The sequence below is a fragment of the Passer domesticus genome, chromosome 2 (genome assembly GCF_036417665.1).
Source record: "Passer domesticus isolate bPasDom1 chromosome 2, bPasDom1.hap1, whole genome shotgun sequence".
In the NCBI taxonomy this organism is placed as follows: Eukaryota; Metazoa; Chordata; class Aves; order Passeriformes; family Passeridae; genus Passer; species Passer domesticus.
In genome coordinates this window covers 108,905,827-108,929,853 of record NC_087475.1, presented here as the reverse complement: position 1 = coordinate 108,929,853, position 24,027 = coordinate 108,905,827, and the positions used below count along the sequence as shown (strand labels likewise).

The following is a 24,027-nucleotide window of genomic DNA, read 5'->3' as shown; positions in this document are numbered from 1 at the left end:
GCTTCTTGAGCCCTGGCAGCCTTGGGGCTGTGACCACTGCCCTGTGGAGCCTGTTCCAGTGACCAGTCACCCTCTGGGTGAAGAACCTTTTCTCTCTCATGCAGGGTTTCTAAGCAAAAGCAACTTGTCATTTTCTATGTGTCCTCTGATTTTACTGATACACTTGCTGGGCAGCTGAAAAGTTTAGATAGAAATTGATAGAAATTATGGCCATAATGCATTTATCTTAAGCAGCTGATATCAAACTGTGTTTAACTAATCAAAGGAAATGTATGTTAATCAACTCACAAAAAAAATTTGGGTAGAATCTTAAGTATAGTCGCCAACATGTGGAGTTACTGTAGATAAATAAGTTTTAAAATTATGTGCCACAGTGTTTACATTAAAATACACTGATACTTGCATCTTAATTACACAGGTTTCTGCTAAATGATTTCAAATTAGCGTAGGAAATGAGCATTTCAACAACAACTTCCTAATTTAGTCTAAAAAAATATGACCAAGAATTTTTACATACATTGTTTTGTAATGCAACACAGAACTCTCCCAGAATTGGTAATTCACTTCATATAATTACAGTTATGCAGAAAAATTAGGCAAATTTAACTGGAAATACTCTTTTAAAAATCCACTTATTAAAAAAGTCAGTGTATATAGATAGTAGTTATTTTTCAAGTCTATCACTTCATTAGTTTAAATAAAAAATCCCAAATACAGCTGTTTCCACGTACCCAAGCTGCTTAGATTGGACCATTTTATTTTAAATATTGTAAAGCCAATTCTGAAAGACCCTCATAGGCTTTAAATACAAAAGCATCAGACTAAGAACAGTGAGTTTCTGAAGTCTGGGTGTGAGAAAGCTGACCATGGCATATGTATGCGTCAAAGATGAATAAATACAAAAACTTAAAATTCAAAACACCAGAAATCTCATACATAATTTTATTTATTTATTTATTAAGGATGTAAAAGATTCAGATGTCAGAACTGTAATGTTGGAATTGTTTATAATGTCAAGTGATGCATGTTACATATACTTTCTATATTCCATTGATCAGACAGAACCTGGGATAACTGTAGATGACGGAGTGCATTTCATGTGGAAATGGACATGGATTTGAAGTGAATTTTGAAGAAAAACTCTTTCGTATTGAAGTCTTAACAACTGTTTTGTTCAACTTGCACCAATCCTTCCACAAATTATTTTGCTTAATTCTGATATTTCTGATAGGCAACAGTAATTAATATTAGTGTGATGCCTGCAGAGCATTGTCACACAAGGAGAACTTAGTCTTATGATATAATGTAGTAATTTGATAAAACTTGTTACAGACTTGAGAGAATCAATCCCGATAGAACCAGAAAGAACTATAGTTTTCCCTTTGCACACATTTCATGCCATTCCATTACAGTTCGTAGAATTAGTCTTGTTATATACAAAGTAAGGTTGTGCTTTGAGCCTGCTTTCCTAAAAAAATGAAGAATATGTAATCATGCCATCTGCAAATGCCTTCCCTGCAGTCCTGGCTACCACCTTCAGAGACAATTGCAAGTCAACTTGACAGGAGGTAAAAATGTCAGAAAGACTCCATTGCTAAAAGCTTTGACCCAGGTATTTGGGCAGGGCAAAGATACCTAAATTACTCAGGGAAAGGCTGTCTGTTTTGCAGAAGTACAAGTGACACCATATCTCTTACCTTTTGTTTCATACAGCCATGGCAAAGAGCCCAGTAAAAACATTTTTTTGCAAAGGAGTACATACAAGTAAAAGGACACAAATCTCTGGGAGTGCTTACAAAGTTATTTGGGTTTTGCTGTTCTTTGAACTTCTAATTTTGCTTTACAAAGACAACAAAATTTAATTCCAACACTTTTATAAAAGGTTAATTTAAAATAACAGTGGCTGAACCCTGGAAAAAACATCAAAATATGACATTATTTTAATTAACAACTGTAACAAAATCAAGAGTTGTAGAGAGCTTTTTAAGGAGGATACGCATCTTGGAATATTAAGCTAGCTGAAGTGTTTCCCAGAGACCTTAATCCAATTTTGAGTACTGATTAGAGCAAATGTTAGGTTAATACAAAGCAGGCTTTGTTCTTAATACATCTGGATAGAACACAGTCCTACCTAAAAGTTTGTGTCCACACTTTAGATAGTACATTAAAGAACACTTTATTAAAAGAAAAAGAAATATTAACTTTGTGTCTTCTAGAAAACTTGCAGTTTACATTATTTCCATTATTTTATTGATTAGTCTGAACAGAAGAGAATGTGCTGTTTTCAGTTTGGATAGTGGTAATTTTCTTCATAGTACCTGGCATGAGACTGTGTTTTGTGACCAAAACAATATTGGTAATACAAAGATGTTTTCATTACTGCTGAGAAGCACTTGCACAGTGACAAGTCCTTTTCTGCCTCTCACCCCACCCCACCACTGAGAGGGCTGGGGGTGCACAAGGAGCTGTGAGGGGACAGAGCCAGGACAGCTGGCCCCAAACGACCACAGAGATGTCCCACACTATGTGGAGTCACGTTCTGCATATAAAGCTGGGTGAGAAGAAGGAAGGAGGGGATGTTCAAAGTGATGGCATTTGTCTTCTCAAGTCACCTTTATGCTTGATGGATCTGTGTTTTCCATGGAGATGGCTGAACATCTTCCTGCCTGTGGGAAATACTGAATGAATTCCTTGCTTTGCTTTGCTTGTGCACATTTTCTTTCCATATTAAGCTGTCTTTATCTCAGCCCACAAGTTATCTCACTTTCACTCTTCCAATTCTCTTTTCCATCCCACTAGAGTGGAGTGAGTGAGCAGCTAGCCAGGCTTTGACAACAACATGTTCATAGAGATCTAGATCACAGAGACTTTTATTGCATCAAATATCTTTTCTATTATATGCAGGCAAAAGTTGTTGGGTTTTTTCTTTTTCCTTTTTTTTTTCTTCCTTTGGCTGCCACAGTCATTAGTAAGGAACAGAATAAAGGAAATAAAAGGAGATATAGAAAGATAGAAAATTGTTAGTCCTGGAGAAGGCTGCTCAGTATTGCCAGGGCAGGCTTTGACAACATCAGCCTCTCTGAATGTAGCAAATATTATCTTTCTTGAGATTATGAGACAGAGACCACCTCCATGACTGGATCCTTCAGACGCTGTTTCTCCTGCCGTTCTGTATGACTTTGAGTACGTTGGAAAGGTCAAAACTTTTCGTAATCAATTCCATTAGGTCCTCGTCTTTTTCCACACCATTGATAAACTCTTCTAAAGTCAGTTCCCCTAAAAGAAAGTCAGATAGTCTTTAGAAGCTGGGAAACGCAGCAACCTCTCTAGTGAGCAAAAGACCATTCACGCCAAATTGAATCCCTTATGAAAGTCGCTGATAGGCAAATGCAGATAGAGTATTTGCTGATATTTTCTCACTTGGTATCAGTCAGATCGTCACTTGTTTTTCTGTTAAAACAGGTCAAACACAGCTTTCACTGAAGTCTGAAACAACACGAGTGCTCATAAATGTGTGTAAAGGGTCTCTAATGAAGTCTGTATCAGGGCTGAATTTGGATGTACTGGCCACTTCTCACTGCGCTAATTGGAATTTATATTAGAGCTGGTTTTAAAAGAGATTAGGGTGTGATTTGCTAAGGATTAGTGGTCATAGTCCCTGTGTTGACTACTAGGATTATTTAGAGCCATTATCAGATGTAGGGGAAAAAAAATAACTAAGTGGTTTGATAGATAAATTCTTTCAAGGAACTGAAATGGCCATTTAGAGTGTGATTTTTTTGGGCTCATGTCAAAATTAGCTAATAAATTCGAAGTTTCAAGACAACAATAAAATCGCTTTTATTGAAGAGTAGGAATATTGTTTAATGTTCTTCCTCTTTTCCTGCTCATTCCCCTGTCAATAAAGGCCAGTTCTAGGGATGTGTCTGTTTGCATTCTGTGTGGACACAGAAATGTCCACAGTTCTCTGTCTAGGTGTTATTCCAGTGATACTGTTTTACTGTAAGAGGAGAAATAAATCATGGTTTAATAGGAAGAACCAGATTGTTTCCTCCGAGAATGGCTTAACGTTTTTTGTTAAATTCACAACAATGAATGATTTCTCTGTAAAATTAGAAATTACAAGGGCCAGGCAAAGAGGAAAATAGCTGGATGTGATAAGACCCCCAGAGTGCAGGGGAGCAGCAGTTTCAGTCCTGTATGTCTGGCAAATGCTAGTGTGCTGACTTCTGGCTGTTTTCAGGTTTAAGTAGTCCCTGTAGGGGGTTTTTTTGTGTGTGTGTGTGTGTCTTTCTTTTTGTCCATGGCAGCCTTGGAACCATCATCTGACATGAAAAAGGAAAACTATCAGCATTTGAAAAGTGTAAAAACCACTTTCTAGCCATAGTCAGTAACGTTTGCTTTCTGTTTAGTCACATATGTCCTTGCTACACTGGTGACAGGCTCATATAAAGAGGAAAGTCATCATTTGACAGAAGTCCTGGTTCTTAGGCTTCAATGAAAATACTAAGACCCTTTCCAGGAGCTAGCATGCAGAGCCCTGAGGAAGTTTGTACTTCCTTTTTCAACAACAGCCTATATAATCATTCCACAAGCAGACTCAGAACAAGCCATCTCTGTACACTTCCATGCATCATCCTGCTTCATCACTAATCCACTCACTTCCTCTAAACTCTCCTCCTATCCCAGACACTCCTCTTAGTTCCCTCTCCTTCACTCTGTATTGCCTTTGACTCAGGTCTTCGGGTGGATGGGGTTCCTGCACTCATCACGTGGACATGCTGCCCCATTTTCCTGCTTATTCAGGTCAACCGGTCTTGGATTCCCTCCTCTTGATCCCAAGCTGTGCATTTTGAGGTACCAATAGCAGGCATACAAATCACACTGCAGTTGCCAGATGAGGTTACACTGGCAGGCCCAGACTCACTCCTGCTGCTGTGATGGGCCTCAGATTTCTGTGAGGTAATGAAAATAAATTCCAAAACAAACAGGAGATTTGTTTTAAGAATTGTTCTTTACAACCCACAGGATTATTTATTGTATATTAAAGTCAGGAAGGACTTTGCAATTTATTTGTCTATTTTCACTTTTCTTTAATAAGCTACAGGGAGGTAGCATAGTTGAAGCTAAATGTGCTAAAACTTGGCCTATTCCTTAGGTCAAGCTAGTCCCGTTGCTTTCCATAACTAAGAAATGATGGAAAACAGTTTGAAAAGGAACCACTATGAAGATAATCCTCAATATGTCATGTTTCAGATTTTCCTTGCTAAAATGTATGACCCTAATGATGGTCTAGCTCAGATACAACTATTACTTGCCAGTAATGTATGGTCAAAGCAGTGAATAATCATAGAATTTGGGTTAGATTTTGACTGTGTTATTTGGACTCCTTTCATAATTTGTCTTCACCAAAGAGTGGGCCAAGGAGTTGGGTCAAAAAAATCCTCCACTAAAGCATCCTCCACATGTATCACAAGACCCCTGTTTATACTCTGATTATATACTGCACACAACTTTTTAAAAGAGTAACCTCAATACACTAAATAAGACCATAAAAATGCCCCTCCCTTTGTCAAACTGCCCAAAATTCCTGCCTGTGACCTGACTTTTCTCGTTTTAGCTTTCCTAATGTTCCTAATTTTTCAATGATTGCAGCAATTGCTGTAAAACTTAGCTGCCAGTGGAAGGATTATCTTCATGATTAGAAGTGTGAGGGAGGACATTTATCTGTAACAAATTTTCAATTAGAAACAACTCTGAAGCAGTGAAATGAAATTATAGTTTCCAAATGCAAGACCAATTGGCTTAATTTAGTATCTTGAAGAAAAACCAGGAGCATGTATCTTAGCATGCGTTGACAGTCAGCCTTCAAGGAACATGCTCTAGCCTTCACCAGTCTTTAGAGCATGCTAGAGCATGTGCAACCATGCATCCTATTTTTTTTTTTTTTTAAGGATTTAAAATAGATTATACCAACACAAATATATTACTCCCCCACTGCCAATGATGCTTTCATTTTGCTATGCAACCTGAGAAACTGGCATTTTGGATGAACAGTGCAGGAGCTGTTTTTACTGCATGTAATTACTGCATGTAATTCCTTGGTCAGTTGGCTTACACTCCACTGTAAAGCTGGAGTAAAATAAGGGCAGAGAAGAGCAGATTCCGGCTTTCACTTATCTAAACCAGTCATCCTTCAGCTGCATGTTCAAATCCCTTTTTGCCGAGGAGTCCCTGCCAATGCCAACAAAACCTAGATTCTTACCATCATTGTTCACATCTATCTTCTGAAATATCATGTTTGTGAACTCTTCAGCACTCATGTTGGTGTAGCCATTAATAGCCTGGATTGCCTGAGGGCAGAAACACAGAAAGTTCTTTCAGATTTTCCCCATCAAGCTGTGAAAACAGTACAGTGGCAGAAGTAGTACTTGAAGTGCAACTCTTTAGTTCACAAACCCTTTCAAAAATCACCAAATAAATAGCTACTTCAAGTAAATCATCAGTAATAAGGACTGGAAATTTAATTAACATAACACGGCCTAGAGATTACAGACTAATTTGCATATCTCTGAAGGTCTGAAGAACCCAGTGGCACCTCTGCTCTGTAATTCACTTTCAATTCCACATCAGCATTTTTATCTGGCCCTAGAGAGTTCCATGCCTTCAGAGAGTGCCCTTTGGTCTGTGTGATTTAAATGCAGTATTGTTTTTCCCATCTGAAAGCACATGCAGAGAAAGCCTAAGTAATTTTTCTATTAAGACGTGTTTAATTTAGTAATCACAAATAAAGTCAGACCAGCTGTCCTGGAAGTTGGCAGTTTACTTGTCCTCCAGAGAAGTTAAGAAAACCAGAAGAATTTCCTCTACTTTTTTTACTATTTTTTTGTTTTATTTTGTTTAGGGTTTTTTTTTTTTTTTTTTTTTTTTTTTGTGTGGTAAAAGGACTAAATATTTGGAGTAAAGGTATAAACGTATGCTTTTGCAAAATTGTGTCCCATTGACTGGGAAAATACGTGCTTATATAAACATGCCTATGCATTATATAATGGGCACACTACAGAATTTGTTTTTCTGCACTTGAATTATCTTGAGGTGAACTGTGTTGTCTAAGGTAAGTCACTGTATGTGCCACTTGTTTCTTTTGGTGTTTCTTTCCAAATATTATATTAGACCTCACAATTTAAAACAATCTATTCAGCACTGATATAGAATTCTTGACCAAATAAAATCATAAAAATGCCCCCTCCAAATGTCCCAAATTCTGGTCTGTTTCAAAAAGCAGCAATATTTTTACAAAAATAGTTTCATAAACTTGTTTCTATTACTAAGTCATACTTTAGATACTTTTGGTGTTTTATATGTCTGACCCTCGTGCAGTCTTAAGTAAAAAGTTGTATCCCTTCCGCAGTTAAATTTATTGCAGTGCCAAGAGTAAAGCACTGGTTCCTGAAGTATTTGTGTCACTGACTACCACAGAAGCCCCTTAAATAGTAAAATACTGGGTGTTGAAAGGGTGCATGGTTATCTGGAAGTTTTGATGGCTGGTATTGATATGCTGGTCCATAGTTTGCATAGCTGTAGAGACAGATTTCATTTTAATAGCACTTCTGTGTTTCTAAATTAATGTCTCAGATATGATGCATTTGTTTTGGACAAGCCCTTCTTTACTGATGTTTTTTATAAGCTGGGCACCCCTTAATGGCTGTGAGCCTGTTTGTTCTTTTGTTCTTTTTGGGCCCACCATTTTTAATCTAGTCTATGTCAAAGATTTAGGCAGATTTGAGTTAAAGTTCTTATACTCCAAAAGAGATGGAAACACACAGAGGTGTAAACTAGTTTTAAAACCAGGTAAGTTAAAAAATAATTATTCTTTACATTGGAAGGATTTTCATTTTAATTCACATTTGGATAAAGCCCCAGAGAAAACACTCATTGGCTGGTTGACTCATTGGCTTTGGGTGAAAATTAATGGAGAATATTTGTGAAAGAAAGATTTCATTAGTCTCAAAGGAGAAATCTGGAAGATTCAGCCTCTCCTTCTGCGTTTAGAAAGCTGTTCTTTAGGTGATCAGCTTTATTTGTTTGACCTGGTAGCTCCATCTGGCTCCAGTTCCTTTCAGTTTTGGCAGCAGCTATTTAAAGTCTCAAACAGCAACTGGCTTGGCACTAGCAGTAATGCAGAATCCAGGAAAAGTATGTTCCTTGTTTGTTATGGTATTAAAACTCTATTTAGGTTTGATGCTCCTTGCGGCAAAACTTTGATCTGTAGTGAGTCTTGTACATTTAGGGAACAGTATTGAGTCATATATATTTGTAAGGAGCCTTAACATACCTTTTGGATGACAGCAGCTAATGAAGAGGACAATATTATTTCATTATAGCAAGTTGAAAATTATGAAGATAATTTTAAAGAAAGAATTGCACTTCTTTGGTTTTATGGGTTTGAAGTGGACCCATTTTCTGCAAAATTTTGGAAGTTTTTTTATCCAAATATCACTGTGTGATTTAATAGTGAAGTTATATTTCCTTGATTTAGTTTTAAAATGGAGGTAATGGTGTTTGTAGTACAAACAAATCTAAAAGCTTTTCAAAAAATTAAAATATTGTAATATTTTGGTGGCAACTGTATTTTTCTTGCTGCAAGATCAGTTTGAGAAGCCAGCTTTTCACAATAGACAGGTACATATACTTGTAACCATCTGTTTGTTCATTATGCTGCTATTGTCTTACCCTGATTTATAGTACAGTTTATCACAGTAATGTCTCTACTGTTTCTACAGCATTTCACTTTCAGTAAAGTACTTTATCTGTAGAACTATGGTTTGAAATAAAATACTACTTAGATGTGTTCAATAAGGAAGAAACTAGTGTCAGGAGTGTCACTACTAGCCACTGTTAAATCTAGTTTTAAAACCATAAAACATTAGATAAAGTACTGACAATCCATTTACAGCACATGACGAACCACTGTTTCAGGGGCAATGCACTGGATCAAATGCTCTTGTTATTGGTCATAACTTACTTACCCTGAATATGCTTAATAGTTCTTTTTTGTCAATGCATCCGTTTCCATCAGCATCGTATAGCTTGAAATACCATTTCAATTTTTGGTCAATTTTCCCTCGTATAACCAAATTTATTGCAGCTATGAACTCCAAGAAGTCTATAAATCCATCCTAAGAGAGAGAGAGGGAGAGGAAAAAACATACCTATTTAATAACATTGGTTTTCTGTTCTTCCTGGCAATTGCACAGAAACAGGTCATCAAAGCCCCTAGAATACACATTGATTTATGAAGCACCTTGACATAGAAATCTTCTGCGATATCAAAAAAGGATAAAAGGATGCGCTCAACTGGAAGAGTTATAGGAAGAGGTATTAGGAAGGACAGTTTTGTTCTCCCCTGAAATCCAGGTGTTGTGGAGGTGAGGGGCAAATCTGTTCTGAGCAATTGTTATTGAAAGTTTTTAAAAGGAAAATAAACAGTTTTGTGGCTGACTGCCACGTGAAAAAGAGGAATTTGGGATATCTGGTTTGGTACTAATGAGATACAGTGGAGTTGTTTACATCTATACTGCAGAACTGTGTATGATTTCCAGAGCTGTTCCAGGTGTTATTCATCTGATGGATCATGTAATAAGTGTTTTAAAATTGTAACCAATACTCTGGCATGAACCCTAAGTACTGTGGTTTATCCAAATAAAAATCAAGTCTCTCTGGTAAACATTTTGCATGGGATACAAAGCCTTCAAGGCAAAACCCAGACTCTAAATATTGAGGATTGAGGATATTCATAGGGAGGACAACATTTCAGATTGATTTCAGATTAATTTTCTTACTGCTTTGCTCAAGCTACTGATAGAAGCTGTCAAGGACAAGCCTCTATAGTCAGGTTCTTCTGTTTCTGTAGAAATGTGGTTAGGATGGAAGAAACAGTTGCTGAATTTGGATCCTACTTGCTCCAACTGTTTCTCATGCGCATTCAAAAAGAATTAACAACAGGTAAATTTAGTCTTGTGATCAGAATCCAACTGGTCAGAATCCAGTTGCTCAGAAAACCTTGGAAAGGTTGTCAGTTTCAGATGGCCTTTGACTGAAAAGAGGAGGTTGGATGCAGTGCGACTCATTGCCAAAATCAGAATCCTAAAGTAATTTAGGTTGGAGAAGACCCTCAAGGTCACCAGGTCCAACAGTTAACCAACAACTACATCACTAAACTGTGTCCCTAAGTGCCACACCTTATATGCCTTTTGAAGACCTCCAGGCACTATCAGTCTATATTTGTGACAAGCAACCAAACATGCAAGCACGCAAAAAATGACAACAAACAGGAATTTATAAGGGCTAGAATATACTGAAATTGAGACTTCTTCTGACCAACCTTCCATTGAAAACAACCCAAAATGTGTAAACCATTGAGAGGAATAGTTAATTTGTCTTTACAAACAAGCTCTGGGTCTGCTGGTGGATAAAACTAGTACTGGGAGATTCTAAAAGAAACAATGGGAAGGAAAGATGGAAAAAGATACTTCCTTTTACAAATGAACTTTAGGGTTGCTGACAAATTAAATTGGACATTGAAAGATGAAAGAAAAAATGGGAAAGAAACCCCCTAAATTCCATAAGAATTAAAAATTAAAAGGGAGGATTATACATTAGAGGGAAGTCTTTGGTATCAAGTGTATCAGGAAGTCTGTACCTCTCAAGTACCTCAGCCAATGGGGAAAGAGAAAAGGGAAATGTGCCCAGGAAATTAGGATAAAAAGGGAGGCTGCATCCTCCAAAAATTCGAGAGACCCCAGGGGAATGGCCTCTCCCTTTATTTGAATAAAGTAAAGGGACTCCTCTGTGTAATTTCTGGACATAAACTTCTAATGTTTGCGGATTAATTTTCCTAACAACTGCGGGCTTGTCTGGGATCTTTCCACCATCCAGTGTGGTGGGCGGTGAGCGGAGCTGAAGGCACGCCTCTCCCCGTTTGGGTGATCAGCTCCCCTTGGGGGTAGCTGGCTCCGGGTGATTGACTGGGGTCTGTCCAGGAGACAGACAAGTGGTGGACCAGGGGTTCCATGAAGAGTCCACAGGGAAGGACCACTGAAAATCTCACTGGTTAGTGAAGTGGGATCTTTGGGGAGCAAACCTGAGTGGGCACCCATGGAAGGTAGCACAGGTAAACCTGGGAAGGCACCCATGGAGGGTTGCAAGGGTAAAGCCAGGAAGGGGCACCAGCAAAAGGGATGACGATCCAATAATATCCCCAGAGAGTCCCCTGGGGAGAATGCTGAGGTCTTGGAACAGATTATGCATTCATGCAGAGGTAACTAAGGAGATCATGGCAAAATATTGTTATTTTGTGTGGCCAGAGTATGAGTTGCCAAGGGGGTATATGTGGCCACCTTATGGAACAGATAGGTGGCCATATATACCCCCTTGGGTATATATATTGTCAAATTTTGTGGAGGTATTTAGAGAAGAATTGCAAAGGATGGATTGAAAGGGAATGTGGATTGATATTGATTAGACAAGCAACAGGAGAAATCTATGTAGTAAGAAAAATGGGAAAAGAGGAAAAAGGGGAGGAAAAGAAAAATGGTGAGGATTGGGATGTTTTTCAGCACCTTCCCCAATCTTGTCCTGCAGTGTTGCCAGCTGACCCAGGGCCACCTGCAGGCCTCCTGTATCCTCAACTCCTAGTGCTAGGGAAGCAGGGAAATGCTGTTCCTATGGATCCACCTGAGAACAATGATGGTGTGTGGGAGGGGAGAAGCATATTGTATCTCCCCCTAGAACTAGAAGAGGAACTCAATTTAGGACATCAGAAGTCCCCCGGACCCAAGAGACAGGGGTACACCAGATGCCACTCCGCCAAGTTCCTTTGTGGCGTCAAGAGTTTGGGTTTGTAATTGTACCACTTACTATCCAGGGTATAAGAGGGTTGAAAAAAGAATTATCCCCATATTTGGATGATCCCATAGAGGTGAGGGAAAAGATAGAGAAATATTTAGGAAATGCAGATTATACATGGAAGGATTGGGATTTTCTTTTGGGGATTTTGTTTGGGTCATCAGAGAAATGAATGATTTTGCAGAAAGCTCGGCAGCTGTGGGAGGATGAATATTCACAACCAGCAGGGGGTGCGGGACCTAATGTACTTACAGTGGATGATGCCATCCCACAGGCTGACCAACAGTGGGACCAGATAACCAGGCCAGTGTGGCTCGCCTCCACGATTACTGTGCTTATTTGATTAGGGCAATTAAATCAGCTGCTCCCAGAACTTTCAACATAGCTAAGGCTATGTCGTTAGAACAGGAGAAACATGAAAGCCCTTCTCATTGGTTGGAAAGGATTAGGGATGCCCTGTGAAAGCATGAGTGATGGATCCTGAGGGACCAGCCTTTGACACATTGCTGAAGGTACAGTTTATTACTAAGGCCTGGCCTGATATAAGGAAAGTGGTACAGAAGGATAAAGAGTGGCAAAATAAGCCTCTGGAGGAATTGGTTAGAAAAACACAACAGGTACATGTAAGAAGAGATGAGGAAAAGGTTAAAGCTAAGGCAAAGATGATGGCAGAATTTTTGTAGCCCCAGAGAAATAAACCGCATGGTCCAGCGGGTCCCTCGGGACAGAGGAGATGGGGTCAGCCACAAGGAAGTGGCAGAGGCATTCCCTCCCCAGCAGGGGAGAGTCAACCCAAACAGCGGTTAGGGAGAATCCAATGCGCTGTCTGCCGGGCAGAAGGGCATTGGAAAAGGGAGTGTCCGCAGAGACAGCTGGACCCTCAGGAGGAGTAAGTCCAGAGGATAATGGAAATGAATTGTTAGGGCTGTCAGGGGCTCCCATTATATGAAGGACCCACCACTCTGGAGCCCTTGATAACTTTTAAGGTGGGTCCGGATCGGGAGGAGGTGTGTTTTCTGATAGACACAGGGGCCTCTTGATCCACCTTGAATTTTATACCTAAGGGGAGGAAATTATCAAAAAGATCATTGGTTATTCAAGGAGTGAGTGGGAAGGATGAACAAGTGCATTTTATTCAATACCTATTAATATATATGGGAGACGGGTTTGAAATGCATGAATGCCTCTTTGTTCCTAATTGTGACTGTAATTTACTGGGAAGGGATTTGATGGCTAAAGTGGGAGTGCAAATTAGTATTGTAAAAAATGACACAGAGTCCAACACTGTGATATCTTTGTGTAAAATGTCTGAGAAGGCTTATGCTGAAATAAATCCAGAAGTATGGGCAGCCCCAGGGAAATATGGAAAGCTAGACATAGAGCCTCTCCAAATTACTTTGAAACAACCAGGACAAGTAGTGTCTAAAAAGGAATACCCTCTTTCAAGGAAGGGAAAGAAGGGGTTACAGCCTGTTACTGAGTCCCTGCTAAAGGCAGGTCTCTTGGAGCCCTGAATGTCTCCCTATAACACCCCTGTCCTGCCAGTTAAGAAACCAGATGGAACCAGAATGGTGCAGGACTTAAGAATAATAAATAAAGTTGTCAAACCAAGGCATCCCACAGTTCTGGATCCCTATACAATCCTGAATCAGATCCCTTCTTCACATCAGTATTATTCAGTACTGGATTTGAAGGATGCTTTCTGGAGGGGTGCTATTACAGAAGATAGTAAACAGTATTTTGCCTTTGAGTGGGAACAGGAGGAAGGAGGAAAAATGGTAAAGCAACAATTGACATGGGCAGTTCTGCAGGGATACACTGAGTCGCCGGTTTTGTATGGGCAAGCTTTGCAGAAAAGATGAAGAGAGTTTACTTCACTCTCAGGAGTTAGGTTGTTGCAGTATGTGGATGACTTGCTTTTATCTGGGGAACATGAAAAAGTGGTTGAGGAGGCTACTGTAAATCTGCTTAATTTTCTTGCTAAAAAAGGGCTCAGAGTACCTGAAAAGAAGGAACAGTTGGTAGAGAAAAAGGTCAAATATTTGGGACACATTCTGACTGAAGGGTTATGCTGTGTTGATCCAGACAGAATACAAGGGATTTTACAAGTACCATTACCCCAGACAAAAAAGGAGTTACAGCAGTTTTTAGGGTTGGTGTGATACTGCAGAGCATGGATTGAGGATTTTTCTGTTGTGGCCAGACATTTATATGACTTTTTGACCCAAGATAGTCCTAATGTCGTGGTATGTCCATACCAGAAGGGGAGAAAAGCTTTAAAAACTTAAAAGACAAATTGGTTAATTTGTCCCCAGTCTTAGCTCTTCCAGACTGAGAAAAGGAATTTGAACTATATGTGGATGTTAAACAGGGTATGTGGATGTTAAACAGGGTCATGCTAAAGGAATTTTGGTGCAGGAGCATGGAAGAACAAGGAGGCCTGTTGCTTACTTTTTCAAAATTGTTAGACCTGGTGGCCAGAGGCTGCCCTCATTGTCTGCAGAACTGTGCAGACCTGATGGTGGCTGAGGCCCGAAAGCTGACAAGGGGAGGGTATCTGATTGTTAAAGTTTCACATCAGATTAAAACTTTGTTTACTGAAAAAGTCTCTAAGTGGATGACCAGTGCTCTGTTATTACAGTATGAATCTTGTTTAATGGAACAGGAGGATTTAGAATTTAGAAGTAGGGAAGGGTTCAACCCTGCCTCCAGTTTGAACGGCCCTCGAGAGAGGGGCCAGGAAGAAGCCCATGGCTGTATTCAGGTGATAGATCTCCAACACGGGCTAGGGAAGACTTGCGAGATACTACCTGGCCTGAGGGAGGAAATATGTTTATTGATGGATCTTCAAGGGTGATAGAAGGGAAAAGATTTACAGGATACTCTATCATGAATGGAAGGCAATTAAAGGAAGGGGAGAGATTACCGTCCACCTGGTCAGCTCAGACAGTCTGTGCTCCTGGGAGCCTGTGAATTATACCGGACAAGACAGTGAATGCTTTTACTGATTCTAAGTACGCATATGGGGTGAAACATGCATTTGGGAAATTATAGGAAGAAAGAGGTTTATTAACCTGCAGGGGAAAGACATTAGCTCATGAGAGCTTAATCTCTCACCTATTGGAAGTGGTGAATTTACCCAAAAAGTTAGCAATAATAGGCATCAAGTGGCACCAGGCAGGGTGCCCGGAGGAGGTAATAAGAAACCGACTGGCTGATGAAGAAGCTTGGAAAGCTGCATTGTTGCCAAAAATCTCTAAGATGCTCCCTTTGCTCCCAGTAACTGCACCGCTGCCAGAGAAACTGTCTTTTCCAGCAGAGGAACTTCAGATAATTTTTAAAAAGTGGGGCAAAGAGGGGATAATTGGTTTACAAGGGATGGTAAGTAGTGGATACCAAAAGCTCTGGCGTTGCAATTGTTAAAACAACTTAATGAAGGGAGTCATTAGGGCTCCCGAGGACTGGCAGAAGCCTTCCTCAAAATGTGTGCTGCTGTGGGTCTTTTTATTCTGGCTGAGCTGTTGAGGGTTGTTTGATTTGTGCTAAAACCAATAACAGAGTTACAAAGAAACTTGCCAGGAGAGGGAGGCCTTGGGCTGTATGTCCCTTCAAGAGCTGCCAGGTGGATTTTACTGAAATGCCCCGAGTGGCAAGATTCAAATATCTTCTGGTAATAGTATGTCAGTTAACAGGGTGGCCAGAAGCATCTCCAGCCGTTTCAGCAACTACAGGATCAGTTATTAAAGCATTTATGGAAGAAATAATTCCAAGATCTGGGATTGTGGAAGCAATAGACTCAGATAGGGGAACTCATTTTACAGGAATGAGGAAAAAATCTTGATAGGAAAAAATCTTCAAGGAGTTATGACTGCCTTAGGGATACAATGGAATCTCCATACCCCCTGGCACCCCCAGAGTTTGGGCCTTGTTGAGAGGATGAATGGAGAGATAAAGAAACACCTCCTGAAACTGGTGATAGAAACTAAGATGCTGTGGGTACAGCTCTTGTCACTGGCTTTGGCAAGAATAAGGGCCAGACCCAAGGGAGATATTAAATTATCTCCCTTTGAATTAATGTTTGGAATTCCTTACCCTTGTAATTCTCAGCCTAGTGGTGGTGGGGGGCGGGGGGTGGGGGGGTGGTGCTGGAGATAAGTGATGTATATTTGAAACAATATGTGGCCAGGATACTGTCTCTTGTGAAATATTTTCCACAGGAAGCTCAGCTGGCAGAGACCCTACTTTGGACTTTGCTGTTCACAACATCCAGCCAGGAGATTGGGTCCTAGTTAAGGAATGGAAAGAAGCGCTCCTGGTAGCAAAGTGGCGTCGACCTTTCCAAGTGTTGCTGACCACAGAAACATCCATCAAGACAGCTGAACACAGGCGGACCCATCACACTCAAGGGTCTCTGAGGCCCTGGAGGTTTGGACATCTCAGCTGGAGGAGAAGGATGGGAAGCCTCAACTGACACTCTGCAGGAGTGGACTGGAGCAGCAGCCAGTTTGTCAACATCGGGGGAAGCCCTGTGTGCCTACCCACATACTGTCTGCTGAAATAGTTTGTGTGGGCATCCCTCCTCTTGGATCTCCAATCATTGGGGGCCAATCCTTGCTGTCATTGTTTTCTTTGTGTTAAGCTGTTTCTGTGCCTTCTCTCACCACAGGTAGTGTGGAAGAAAACGTGAAAGTGAAAATTAGGTTAGGAGATTAGATTACACCATTAGAATGTTTCTCTTAATAATCTTACCCTTATATTGTCAGTTAGGTTGGGGCTAAAAGTGGGAAAATAATTTTTTAACCTTGGGAGAAGAAATAGCAAAAGCCTTTAACCTTAGCAATTGTTGGATCTGCAGAGGGCCAGGGGGATCTGAAAGCTGGTCATGGGTGAGCCTAAATGGTGAGTTAGCACCTTGAGTGAGGTCCATAATGGATCAGGATTTTGGGACGAAGAAAGAAGTCCATGACAGCTTCATTCTTCTGAAAGAGGTATTTATTGTCTAAATAGAGCAGGAAACATATATGTGGGAAAAAGTGTTTGTGACTGGACTTTATCTTTGGGTTTATATGTTGGACCTCCAATTGCTCTCCTTATGATTGCTCCAGATATCAAGGCAGATAGAATCAAACACATATTAAGCTCACTAATGGTAGCTGGCTAAGGTGTACTTTCCATAATTACCGAAAGGATTTTGAAGCTGTAAAGCAGTGGGGAAGGATAAGTTTTTTGACCCCTTATTTTTAAGCTGCCCCCAAGATAATTCCACAAGTAGGACACATGTTGTCTGTGACTACGAGTGGAAGTGGCAACACCAAAACAGAACTCGAGCCTTTTTTAATGGGTTCTGGTCCGGATCTAACAAAACAGGCCTGGGATGTAACTGCAGGTGGAAACCTCTATTTTGACCCACCCATTGATGATGAAAATTGGAAACGTCCCTTTGCCAACAGGACCTGAGCTTTAAAAGGGCTTTACAGGATTTGTGCCAAATATGCTTAGTGCAGGTTACCCCCAAACTGGTCAGGGATATGTTATGTGGGGTATATTCTTTCTGCTAACATAAGTTCAGGGAAATCAGTTAGAAATCAAGGTATATGATGATCTCATTAGAGAAAAGTGGTCAATTGATTTGTTCCTGGTTAGAGGGAGCACCCAAAAGTGGGCTGAAGATGAATGGCCACGTGAACTAATTATACAACACTATGGACCACCCACATGGAATCCTAATGAATTAATATCAGGTGCCAGAGAACCCATTTATAATTTAAATTGGGTAATTAGGTTACGAGCTGTCTTTGAAGTAATGATGAACCAGACATGTTCAGCTCTTGACCTTCTTGCTGACCAATCTACTCAGATAAGAAGCGCAATGTTTCAACATCGGATGGTATTAGACTATTTATTAGCAGAAGAAGGGGGAGTGTGTGACAAATTAAATTACTCAAACTGCTGTTTGCAAATAGATGACAATGGAAAGGTGGTGAAACAAATAATAAAAGGAATAAGAAAGTTACCTCATATACCAGTCCAAACATGGAAAGGATCAGAATGGGAATGGGACATGTTTTCGTGGTTACCTGGTGGACTATGGGTTAAACTGCTTTGTTTGCTCTTATGTGCTGTAGCAACACTAATCTGTTTACCATGCATGGTCCCTTGCTTAGTACAACTTATTCAACATGTGATCAAAGGGATGCAGGTAATAGTCGTGCCTACTGACCCAGAGATGGCTGCAAAAGGACAGAAATTGATGTCTCTGCAAATAATTGCAAAAGCAAAAAAGACCCAGGAACAGAAAATTAAGTCAATGATAATGAAAGTTTATAAAGACAATTATTTAAAAAATAAAAGAAGAGGGATTGAGAGGAACAGTGGATTTGTCTTTACAAACAAGCTCTGGGTCTGCTGGTGAATAAAACTAACACTGGGAGTTTCTAAAAGAAACAATGGGAATGATTCCACAGGTTGATGAATGGAAAAAGATACTTCCTTTTACAAATAAACTTTAGGGTTGCTGACAAATTAAATTGAACATTGAAAGATGAAAGAAACAATGGGAAAGAAAACCCCTAAATTCCATAAGAAGTAAAAACTAAAAGGGAGGGAAATTAGAGGGAAATCTTTGGTATCAAGCGTATCAGGAAGTCTGTACCTTTCAAGTACCTCAGCCAATGTGGAAAGAGAGAAGGGAAATGTGCCCAGGAAATTAGGATAAAAAGGAGGCTGTGTACTCCAAAAATTCGAGAGACCCCAGGGGAATGCCCCATGGCCTCTCCCTTTATTTGAATAAAGGGACTCCTCTGTGTCATTTTTGGAAATAAACCTCTGATTTAATAAACCTCCTCTGTTTGTGGATTAATTTTCCTAACACCATCCCCACACATCTACCTGCCTAGATTCAATCACAATAGATTGTGGAAGTGAATGTATGTTCTCAAAGACTGGATATATTTTTTTAAATAGGAGTCCATGCTATTTTTTTTTTCCTTTTCTTCATTCTCCTTTTAGATTCCTCACAATTGTGCCCGCATGATACTGATCTGGCTCAGAACTCCTGGGAGCCCTTTGTACTGTTTGTTTTGATTTCTGTGCAAGGCTGATCAGCAGAGTGGCACCTTAGAGATAAATCCAATGTATTCGAACACACTGGATTCAGCCTTCCTGCAGAAATGGTGTGTGCATAAGCTGTGCAGACTGACCATTGCTTCACAGACCCTCTGCAGGTTCTCTAGTAGTTGCTTGTTTTACTGTCATTGCAATCGCAAGCAAAGGCAGTAAAGACAGCAATCAACAACTGTTTAAGATTAAATAAAATTTGACAGTAACTACATATAATTTTCAAACAAAATGAGGCCCAGTGTTAAAAGCAGATGCTTAACTAAGAATGACATATCACACACTACAAACTTAGTCTTCTTTTTGGTACACTGTCTTTAATTTCCATTTTGCAAGTATTATTTCAAGAAGGATCTTATAAAGTATTTTACTGGAGGTCAAAATGTATTTTGCTGATTGCATTTCCATCATCTGACTTGATAGATCTATTAAGAATGTGGTTAAATGCATTTTACATTGCTGCTTTTTTACTGCATTTCATACTGCTTATTGCAACTGCAGATTAATTTAAGGATTACTGGATACCTATGACCAGATTAATTTTCTTCTTACTCCCTTACACCTCACTTGGGATTTTGGAAAATATAATTTTGTCTGCTTTCTTTCTGCATCTTGGTGTCACTGTTGTTGCTCTGACAAAAGATCAGGAGTCTGGACAATGTAATAACCAGTCTAATGTGTTTGGGTATGTAATTCTGATCTGCTGGATTATATGGCCTGTCCCAAACAGGAAGGGACTGAAGGCCAGGATGAAAAAACTCCCACCTCTGAAAAACACCTGGGAGAAATTGTAATTGTCAGGAAAGCCCTTGCCACTTTCTGCAGTTGTGAGAACACGACTGGTGGCATGGTAGCTAGCAGCTGGTTTCTATTTCTCAGGAATAGAATACGGAGAAGACTTAGACATGTTTGTCTACCTGATGTGGAACCAGAAGCATTTCATAAAAGCATTGATGAGAAATATAATGTTTTCCTTTCTACACCAAAAAACATACATTGTAGGTAAAAAAGAAAACATTTATGGGATGCAGAAGGCTACAGTGATCTTGTTGCACATATACAGAACTTTCTGAGATAAAGAGAAATATTGTGCTTTTTACAGTAGATCTCAAAATACTACATTAAACAATGAAAAACATAATAACAGTAACCTATGAAGATCATCCTGTGCTTCTGTGAGTACAACAAATAATGCAATAAATGTGTTATGATGTTATTAAAAGAATACGACTGTGCTGATTTACCCATCTGCTGTTCTATAATCATTCTCACTGCATATATCTAGGTAGGTCCTTATGTGTCTCTGGGCTCTGTAAAATACCTCTCTGCAGCATGCACAGCAATGTATCTGTTGCCTGTTAGGAAGTCATTAATTCACAAACAACGGGCTACTGTAAGAATAATAAAATAAATTTTTAAATAATGCGCAACAAGATAACAAGCAGATCTGATTACCAGAGGTGGTAATTATTTACTTTTGGTGTTTAACTCTGTAATTGTCAAACATTTGTAATATTTTTATTAGATGGAATTAATGCTAGTGAAACCTGCTTATTCATCAGGTTAGGATACAATACAAATTTGGGTGAGTGAAAGTTTCTTTTCCATGTCTGCATGGTGCTGGCTCTGCCTTCCTTGCCTGCAGCACATTGCCATGGGCACCTGTAGGGATGGTGAAGTCTTGCACCCTCCCCTGCCCAAATGAACAGAGGGGGACACATGGTTCCCAGGGTACCCTTCTGGGTGTGGTGTAAAATAGAGGGACAGAACCCTCCTGATGTGGGTCTGAGGAGTGGGCTGGACACATACTAAAAGAATGGATTCAGAACTTCTTTTACATGCCCCTAAGTCTCCTGTATTGCTATACATAGTAGGCTTAATAAAAATGTTGAGCTATTTTTATTCTTTTAACAGCTTGACTGGATGAACTAGAAGTTTAAGGACACTTTAGGGTCATGCATGTGTTTGTGCCCTTTGATACTGTGCTTTTGTAACTTCTTTTGCTTTTGCTGATGAGTGATTTTTTTAAGACTCTTGTAACAGATTGATTCACACAACAAAGACAGAAAGAGGCTCCAAAAATGGAAGTAGAGCTTGCTGATGGTATGAAATTGGTCCTCAGGGCACTATCATTTGTGAGCGCCTAAGGCCCAGAGCCCATTTCAGTTTTTCATTAGCTACTGGATCTCCTGGGGAAAAAGGAATTTAATTTTGTCCTTTTATGAGAAGTTTTTGCTTCAGGCTGTCAGTCGTACCTTTACTGGAGGCTGCTCACCCTTATTTGGTAAGGACATGGATGTGTGTCCCTTGGGGCAAAGCTGAGCAGGGCAGGGCTGCCACATTATACAACAGCCATTAATACCCCAGCCCTGCAGCTGTAGGAGGGCATTATTGGCTCCCAAAACAGCACTGCTAATCTTCACAGATCCTTAAAAAACTCTTAGGACTTCAAACTGTAGTAGAGATTAAAAATAATTGACTTGTCAGCTATGAATACACAGCTGATGTGAAACAGCACAGTTATCCAAGGCTGTGCCAGAGTGATCTGAATGTGGTGTTTTGGCTGCCTAGCTCTTCCGTGAGAGTGATTTTTGGCAGTGACAGAGATCCCCTACAGGGATAGTCAGCCATCTCACTCTCACACCACATGTTGTGGCCAGGCATGTGGAAAGGGACAATTTCTGTCCCTGAATACCCTATGATGAATGAGCCTATCATCTTACTTGAACCACTGTGGGCTCCACCAAGAGTCTATACACAATAAGCAGTGCCTTGTTTCCAAAATTTGTTCCTGAAAAATCTCTAAACTCAATCTGACAGCAGGAGAATAGCTCACGTTGTTTATCAGGATTAAGAAGTGTGCAAACATCAGTGGTGCATGTATTCCAAACCTGGGGCTTAGGTCATTAAGCCACCTTCTTTCCCAACCGCCTGCCTTTCAGAATAGTCCTTAAACCTCTTAAGGGAGAGGGAGGAGGCATGGGTCAAACAGCTCAGAATAACTGTGAAATTTATAGCTAATCCTATGTGCTTCTTTCTTTCTGGGTCCAGTTTCAAATGTAGCACTGCTTTCTCTGCCCTCAGAAACCTAAAGGAGGATTAATTTCATTCCATTTCTTCTTCCCCCATTTCATGGAATCAGAGAATTATAGAATCATGTTGGTTGGAAAAGGCCTCAAAAATCATTGAGTCCACCAATCCTTGGTTTGCTTTTGCTCTTGAGTATTTTCATCTGTTCCTCAGGGGTTGCAGATGCAATTATTGAGGAAATAAAGAGCTACTTGAAACTGTTACTTTGATACTTCCCTAGGATCTTATATTGGAGTTTGGGCTTGGCCAGACTCACAAGTTCCATAAGTAAACAGAGCTGGCATTTGTTATGGGGTGAGGGAGGCCTCAGCAAGCAAAGATTATTTAATAAGGATGAAGAAACAAAGCAGGGAATTAGGAGCTGCAGATTGTTAAGCGGTTTTGTAATCATTGCATTCTCACGGTTATGTAAAGGGATGAGGCTGTATTGACTAGGCTGTTACACAAGGTTCTGCTTTGCCCAGATGAAGAGGACCTGCAAGGTTTGGGGACTTAATTACCAGGACATTTGCATTGGAGGAGTTGGAAATGCAGAGCCAGCTGTGTGTCCTGGCTCTCAGAGTTGTAGGCTACCCTGGTAAAACCTGGTGAAATTTGAAATGTTAAGATGACAAACAGTTGTATTTCTTTAAAATTAACAACTACCCCCTAACTCCTTGCCTAGGCAATTTTATTTTAAGATTACTGGAGAAGACAAGGAAGACCCACCTGGGGCCTCTGCCCAGGAAGGCTGTACTGAAAAGACCTAGCCCTCTGCCTGGATGCTGGGGTTTAGCTCTTTGCACTCTTAATTTTGAGCCTTTGCCTGTGCTTTTAGGAACATCTTTCCCATATTAAAGCAGTAGACAAGAGAGGAAAAACACTGAAAAATGCAGCCATGACAACTTAACACGTTTTCCAGCAAATTCCTTGCTGATAATCCTAGCAGATTTTTCTTGTTTGACAAATTCAAAAACATAGGACAAACCTCCAGGAAAAGTTGTCTTGGTTTGAAAGAAAGACGTCTCCCAAGAAAAGCAGGAGGAAATATGATCCCCTTCCCTCCGAATTATTGTAGCTTTGAAATGAAGGGGCTTTCAGGCAGAGATATGGGAAAAGGAATAACAGTTCTTTACTGGTATGTATAATAAGGCAAACAAGCAAGCAACAACAAACAGAACCAGAATCCCAACCACAGCCTTCTCTCGGCCACAGGCACTTTTCCCTTCATTGTAATTTTATGGCCACAGCCCGCCGAGGCGCTGTCGGCTCCTGGCTGGGCAGGGCAAGTGCAATGATTCCCCCACGCTGAAGGGGGCACTGTGGTGCGAGCAGTCACACCTGCCTCACATGGGCTAAAACATTTAGATCATAACTCAAAAGTCATAAAGTTCAATCCTACAGTCAAGAATTCAAATGTACTTGCATCAAGCAAGTGATGATTTTGTGATAATGAAGGCTTTTAGGTGGAAATGGCAGATTATTACAGCAGAAGTTTGTATTATCACAGCAGTACTGGCTTCAGGTCCTCTGTACCTTCACTACAGAATCCCAGGGACCTGAGTCTCCCCAGGCACCATCTGCCAAAGGCTCCAGGACAAACCATTGCCTCCAGCTGCAGAGTAAAGCCCATTCTTCACCTCCAGTCCCATCCTGATGGGCCAAGGGCTACCATATGAGTGATCTCCTGCTTGATCTGGGCAAAGGCTTGTTGCTGTTCAGAGCCCCAGTGGAAATTGTTCTTTTAGTGGGTGACAAGGTAGAAAGGGCTCACAATCTGGCTGTACTCAGGAATATGCATTCTCCAAAAGCCTATAGCACCTAGGCAAGCTTGTGTTTCCTTTTTGGTGGTCAGTGGAGACATCACGGTGATCTTTTTGATGACCTTAGTGGGAATCTGATGCCATCCATTTTGCCACTTTACTCCCAGGTACC

The 24,027-nt window shown here is 40.3% G+C and overlaps 1 protein-coding gene across 1 annotated transcript in view; it reads right to left on the bottom strand.

Moving 5' to 3' along the window:
- Positions 1–973: 973 nt before the first annotated feature.
- GUCA1C (guanylate cyclase activator 1C) overlaps positions 974–24,027 on the bottom strand; it is a 41,027-nt gene continuing 17,973 nt past the window's right edge. Inside the window, exons 2-4 of the mRNA XM_064410567.1 lie at positions 9,030–9,179; positions 6,266–6,353; positions 974–3,276 (exon numbers count right to left, since the gene is read on the bottom strand). Of these exons, the coding sequence (XP_064266637.1) occupies positions 3,146–3,276; positions 6,266–6,353; positions 9,030–9,179 (369 nt within the window). The 3' untranslated portion in view covers positions 974–3,145. The remainder of the gene's footprint in view (positions 3,277–6,265; positions 6,354–9,029; positions 9,180–24,027) is intronic.